The following is a 7,190-nucleotide window of genomic DNA, read 5'->3' as shown; positions in this document are numbered from 1 at the left end:
TTTTATAAATTTATGTGGCATTATTCTGTTTCTATTTTTATTGTTTTTATCATACCCTTACATGAAATGTATATAAGTAATGTTTTCTTACATATACATGATGTTTTCAAAAGTTTGCAATTAATGGCATATTAGACACAACTTTATATCTGAAAACATAAAGAGTTACTACATAATATTATAGTTTATGTAAACAAAAAAATTAACATGTGTTAACAGTACTTTGCATTGGGTTTGAAATTGTGCACACTGTATACATGTATTATAGCTAAACACGGTATAACTTTGTAGAGCCACTAAAAAACTGAACTCAAAATAATTCAAAAGATAGACAGAGACAGTTCATTTTATATATGTATGTAAAAATTTTCAAAGGGCATAACCATTAACGCCGACATTATCTTTCATTTGGTCACGATTTGAAAGAACTTTTTAAAATGATAACCCCGTAACCTAAAACTGTCTGCCTATATAAGCTATGGCATTTCAGGCCAATTACGCATTTCCTGGATCTCCTGTTCAAAACTGTGAGTTCTATTTTATCTTATATAGCTTTCAGTATGTAGCGTTATGCTTGTGGGAAGAATAAATAATTCTACAGCGATGTATACACGACAGTGTTAGAGTAATATGAAATTAAGAATGCTTAAGGTACAGAAGACAGAAGTTTTTATAGCTTATGAAAAGTAAAACTCGTAAATGTATATATATATATGCACCTTTATTTTAATATGTTTATTAATTCAAACACAGAATATGACAAATTTACAGATGACAGAAGGACGGTGATTTAGAACATTCGCTTGATTTGATAAACATTAATTTGCTAGCAACTGCTTTGTCTAACAAAGATTTACATATTTTGGTGAATGCTTTCTTAACTATACATTACACAAAGAATAGACCTGACGTGATGATAGTGCACATACACACAGTAAAGGTTAACTACAGATACTTAAGAAAATGCTTACATTAAACAAGCTTGACATAAAAAAGAAAGTTTTCTTATAATGTCAGAATCGAAAAAAAATAGTTTTTGGCAATTTTGCTGTTTGGAATAAACATATTGTGTAAAGCATTCGTATTGATACTTAACAGTTGTCTTTGCAAACAGTTTTTGCTACTCAAACACTCAAGATGAGACATTAAAATAGAATTCTGCTTAGGACCAAGTTTTCCCCTTAATTCTGAGGTGGGTTGTATGTTTTCCGACATGACTTGACAATTTGTCTGTAAACAACGAGGCACATCTGTCAAATATGTATATATATATATATATATATATATTAACACACGAAATACACTTCTATTTACGAAACTGTGTCCAGTAAGTGCTTTCCAGTTCCAAGGATATTTCGCGACCGAATGATGGAATAACGTGTTGTTTTTTTTACATGCACTATGTAGTTATATTTGATAGGTGTATTTTGCAACACGTTGTACTAGTAGTGTGTGTGTTGGGACATTTGTCCTTTGAAAGATCTATAACGTCATATGCTATGCAAAATTGAATCAGTTAAAAACAATGTTAAAGAAAGGAGTGTGCTAACTGTTAATTATAAGCGAAACAAATTGCGGGTTAAAAATAAGACAAATATCAAACAGGGAATCGCAGCCTCCCCAAAGCCATTTAGTTATGAAACATATACCTTGGCCTAAAAACTTGAAACACGCCTATGCATTGCAAGCTGAAACTTATAAACCATGAATTGTATTTAATGCATTTATAAAAAAGGCAAATATTGGTAATATGTCATTTCTGCTACTTTTCAAGAAGTCATCTAGCTTATTATAAGATAAAAATGTGCTTATTTGGTCCCTCAATGTTGAATACGATCATGTAGTTATAAATTACTACAAACAACAAGCGCCCATTAAACAACACTACCGATAGGAAAAGCACAAAAATAATAATGAACTATTCTGCGGGACGTGTAACCTCCCTATTGTAATAGCATTAAAACACTGTTACGCGTTGACATCAGGTACACCTACTATATTTTGTACCATGCATGTAGCAAGAAACAGCATTTCCCTATTTTTCCTACTTATGTATTTAAACGAAATATAAGAATCGAAATAAAATATAGTAAGACAGACAATGTTTTGATATATCTAAACATTCCAAATTGATCACACGCCGCGAGTAATAAATTATTCCGCAGCCGTTAGCCTTTTCGTATCGTTGAAGCATACTAAAACGTAGTCTTGTCATATTTGATTTCTTTAATAGATATCTAAGAAGACCCTTTAGAAGCATAGAACACAAACAAAAACAGCAAACGGTTTGGTCGAGCATGTTCTTAAAATGAGCTGTTTAACACTGAAATAATATTTCAAACTAAATCAAAACTGAGAATAATATATCTTAAATAAGAGATTTTATATTTCTGTTCTTTGGGATTTTGGGATCTTGGAGGTCCATTCAATTTTGCTATTAAAAGGATTCCACTCAAACCGTTACTGTGGGCCGTGAAGGATTATGTACATTTCATCACCTCTTAAACAGATTCAATAAAATATTAATAAAAGGGGAGAAGCACCATCACTATACAAGGTAATACAGTTATATTACATGTATGAAACAGGCAAAAAGCAAATTGAAAATATCGTCTTCGCCTTCAAACGGTCAGCAACCTGAATCAGGGAAACCAAAGAGTTTAAAGCTATCCGCCAACAGTTTGGGTGAAAATTATTCAACATGTTTATTTTCACCAAGTTTGGCACAGAATATACATGTATGTCACTGAACAATGATAAAGTGGGTACAAAATAAGTTAGATATTAGCATAAATGAACAAGAATGTAAAGTTTCATTATTTCAAAAGCGTTGAAAGGGTTTACTACCTTTTGCGCAATAGTTTTAGTTATTTATAAGAATATCTTTAAAAATCTTATGCCAATAAGTTTTTACCATTGGTAACTTTAATAGTATTCACTTTTTATGGATTTTTGAGAGCAATTATTTTTCGCCTACAGTTTGTTGGTTAGTCTCTTAAAATGCATTTTCTAAACACCGACTTCGCATTTAACCAATTTTGTCTACAGTAAGACAAGACAGTGTAAATAAAGTAACTCCCCGATGAGAATTATCCTAACAAACGTTACAAAATACGAGACTGTATAATGAAAATCTTACAATAGGGTCGGTCTGAGTTATCAGTATACCAGTGTACTCAACAGCTTGTCTAACGTCAGCTACTAAATTTAAAAAGAATATTAAATTAAAGTAAAAACCCATTTCTTCTGACGGTGGAGATCATAACTGACTCGACATACAACTATATTATTTATCTCAGGATTTTAGGATCTTTTAGATTAAAATTTGGAACTGTACTTCTACCAGGAGGCGATAAAAACTAATAGTCGGTGGGTCTTTCTGGTTGTTCTGTCTGGATGTTATTATTGGCCAAAATCGGCTTAACCATCTTTAACCATATCTGATTCATTTTCTGCGAAATAGCTTCATGTGTAACTAGCGATTTATTTATTTGACGAACCGGATGAAACTACGTGTTTGAAAAGTAAAATGAACTTGGTATACATTTCAAGAGTCGCATAGCCTTTCCTTATATAGATGAGATTAATGTTCTAATTCTATTCCACACAAACATTGAAATTAATTTGCAGGAACTTCTTCACAGAATGTCGTCATTATAATGTAGTTTGTCTTAGTGGCTCTCAAAAAAGAGATATATAATTATTTTCAATATAGCGGTGAGTTATTGATATAATATCAGTCGGTTCGGGGCTTATTTTCTGTTAAACTGTAGAATGTGTCATTTCATAATGTATAGATTAATGTTTATTTATTGCGGACATTTCAAACAAACAAAATATATCTGTTATTTCAGTTACTAACAAGTATGAAGTTTGTTGTCTGTTTTCTGGTAGTCCTGCCTTTGGCCTTGAGTGCCCCACTCATTGTTGAGGAGGATGACCTTGACAAGAGGTTTCTCTGGGGAAAGATACAACTGCCTTCAAGTACAATTACAGAATTATACTTGTTTCGTATTTTAGAATACCTCTTATGTTCTCAACTATCATTTCCATTGTATCTTAATGTATAACATATCACTCATGCATACGGTAAAAGTTCAAATACATCTTAGGAAAGAAATCCTGAATCTTTCATATTGAGAGTTTACAAAATATATTTCTTTCATTGTGCACATTTACATTTTATTTCTGATATTTTATTGCTTCGAGATAGGTAAGGGTGAAAATATGTCATAGTCGTAATCTTTAAGCTGAATTTTTCAAATATATAAATACTGTTTCTATAAGATTTCATCAGACTTTAATTTCATTAAAACATATCAATTCTCTTTAACAGTTCACGACTTAGGAAAGAAGCTCCTAGAAATGCTCGGGTCGGACACGACAGAAGCTGCATGTGAAGCAGCATGTCCCGCTGCCCTAAATGCATTAGTTCCAGGAGCAGGTTTAATTGGAGGATCTTTATGTAGCCCAGCTTGTCACTGGTAGGAATGTTTCTTTGCTAAATTTACGTCAAACACACTATTGTATAATTGTCAGTTTTAATAATCGGGTGTGTTTTTACATTCGACATTAACGAATGCATTCAAAATTGCAAGCTACTTCATATGACTTACGTTTCAAATAAAAAAAAAACAAAAAAAAAATATAAAGAAAATATATTTATATACGTTTTGATGAGTCTACTCCGAACTTCTTTATTCATGAAATAAGTTTTAATTGTTTCATTTCAGGGTACAAACACAGATTGGATAAATTGCAATTACATCTTTTTGTTGATGTTACAAAATAAAATTTTAAAACAAACAACATCATTTTGTGTTCTTATACATATAATGCCATTGCTAAAGAAGAATTGTGTGTGTGCGTGCGTTCGTGTATGCGTGTATGTTCGTGTTTTTGTCTGTTTATATTTCCTTCTTAACTTATTATACATTGTTACTAATGCTTATTAGAGGTAAAACAATTGCATATGCCTCAGCATATACATATAATGTAATGGAACAAGAACTTATTAAGAAATTCAAAGTTTGCATATGTCTGGACATTATACGCAGCCTTATGCGTTTGAAATAACAAAAATGTTAATTTAGATCATTTGTTATTAATTTGAAAAAGCTTACCTAAGAAGAAAAATGTATTTAGAAGGAAAACTTATATATGAAGACATGTTAAGCTTATTAGTGAAGACTAAACCGGCCTTAGATCTGGAGAACGTTAGTCTAGGTCTAGTTTATTATATAATGTTCTATGCAGAAAAATGCAATATTCCAGGTATGCTTTCACTACTTGATTTCGCAACCGCCAATGACTTTTCATCGTGGAAATTTATGATTTATGTTCTAGACTTCTTTAACCCCCTATAAAGACTGGATTAAAACCTTTCTATAAGAATACTCTGTCATGTGATTGTAAATGGACATCTGTCAGAATGGTTTTACATACACTTAAGTTGTCGTCAAGGTGATCTTTAGTCCCCTTACCTTTTCATTCTTTGCGCCTGGATCTAAGCAATGTTAATGAAATCCAACTCAAATATTAAGGGCATTAAAATAGCAGATCAAGAATTTATTTTGTCGCAATATGCTGAAGACACTACATTAATCTTGGATGGCTTTGAAAAGACTTTAAATCAAACTATGAAAGTTTTAAAATTCTTTGCAAATATATCAGGACTCAAAATTAACGTAGACAAAATAAGGGCTATTTCGATTGGTTGAAGACTGGGTTATCAAGATTTCATTTGTAAAGAACATAATATAAAATGGAATAACGAGTTACATCTGTTGGGTGTATAGTTTTCAATAGACCTCAAATTTATGGTTAAAATTAATTATTCTGCTAAAATAAAAGAAATGAAGAGAATGTTCATAAGCTCGTCAAAACGAATGATTTAGTCTATAAAATGTAGTTATAAAGATATTGGCACTGTCAAAATTGAACCATCGGATCAAGAAACCATTTTGAGCTTACAAAATATGTTCTTAAAGCCCTATGGATTAGAGGTCTCCAGATAAAATCAAAAGAAATGTTATAACTAATCCATATGAGTTCGGTGGTATTAGAACTGTAGACTTATTTAAATTTATGAATGCACTAAAACTAACCTGGCTAAAGAGGTTAAGCAATGATAATAAGAAATATGTAGACTTAGTCAATATAATTTGTCCCAATGTTCAAGTGTTTTGGAAGTATGTGTGTGATTATGTGAAAAGGAACGTACAAAATTTACAAAACGAACATTGGTGGGATGTACTTAACGCTCTGAAATTCTTGACACAATCAATTCACTTGAAACAAAGAGTTCTTTTCTTTACATATCTGGTGCAACCTTTTATCTAAAATAGCAGGTAAATCAATCGTTGATAAAAAGTTCATCGATATAGGCATTATTAAATGACCTAATGAATTCTTATAGTACACTTTTCACTTTTAAAGAATTTCAAAAAAAGTTTCACGTTCAAAGACGTCCTGCAATATAGTGTACTTAATAGGAACCTATCTACAATACCCTAAAAATCCGAAAAGAATTTATTTTAAATTTTGGTAAGGAATCGAGACTACCTTATATTTGAGTCCGGCGAACTTTTGAGTACATATATACGGTATCGGTTTAAAAACCGACGTATTTTCGAGTACCAAAATACTGCAAACACAGATGTCATATCTTTTTCCGTTTTAGTAAAACCATCGACGTTGGTAAATACTTATACTTCTGACATAATCTGTTGTGTTACAACTTCCTACTGCTAACATATAATTACCCATTGAAAGGTTTTGTTTGGCCTAAAAGACAGATACGCCTATGATTTAATCGCCCAACAGATATGAGCAAGTAAAATTTTGATGCAGAGCATCATGTCGCCGGAGAGCTGTCGGCTAATATTTTGAAGATTGGATTGGAAAAAAGGCTAATAAAGCTATAACTGCTATTGCGGTGCATTGCATGCCGTTGAAAGGCTGAAAAACGTCGCGTCCTTAATTAAAGTTACCCCAAAACCGTTACCGTCTTACCATCTTAATCGTTTTCTTTTTTATTACAAAACCCACGCTAAGCCTCGTTCTGAAACCCTCGCGCCAGCAGCTTCACGAATACGAACGGAAATCTACGACGGCAAATATTTTTCACATTTTCAAACAATGAATGCAAAAGATTTCTTGTAACCAAAACATTTCAACAAATTATATTA

At 31.9% G+C, this 7,190-nt stretch overlaps 1 protein-coding gene across 1 annotated transcript; it reads left to right on the top strand.

Moving 5' to 3' along the window:
- The first annotated feature begins 627 nt into the window (after positions 1-627).
- LOC123532187 (uncharacterized) lies at positions 628-4,809 on the top strand. Its single transcript, XM_053517042.1, has 4 exons — positions 628-651; positions 3,855-3,984; positions 4,337-4,484; positions 4,734-4,809. Exons 1-4 carry the CDS (start codon positions 631-633, stop codon positions 4,753-4,755), a joined length of 321 nt encoding a protein of 106 aa, XP_053373017.1. The 5' UTR covers positions 628-630; the 3' UTR covers positions 4,756-4,809.
- The last annotated feature ends 2,381 nt before the right edge of the window (positions 4,810-7,190 follow it).

The sequence above is a fragment of the Mercenaria mercenaria genome, chromosome 11 (genome assembly GCF_021730395.1).
Source record: "Mercenaria mercenaria strain notata chromosome 11, MADL_Memer_1, whole genome shotgun sequence".
NCBI classification, from domain to species: domain Eukaryota; kingdom Metazoa; phylum Mollusca; class Bivalvia; order Venerida; family Veneridae; genus Mercenaria; species Mercenaria mercenaria.
The sequence above is the reverse complement of the archived record's forward strand: the minus strand, read 5'-3'. Positions and strand labels throughout refer to the sequence as shown.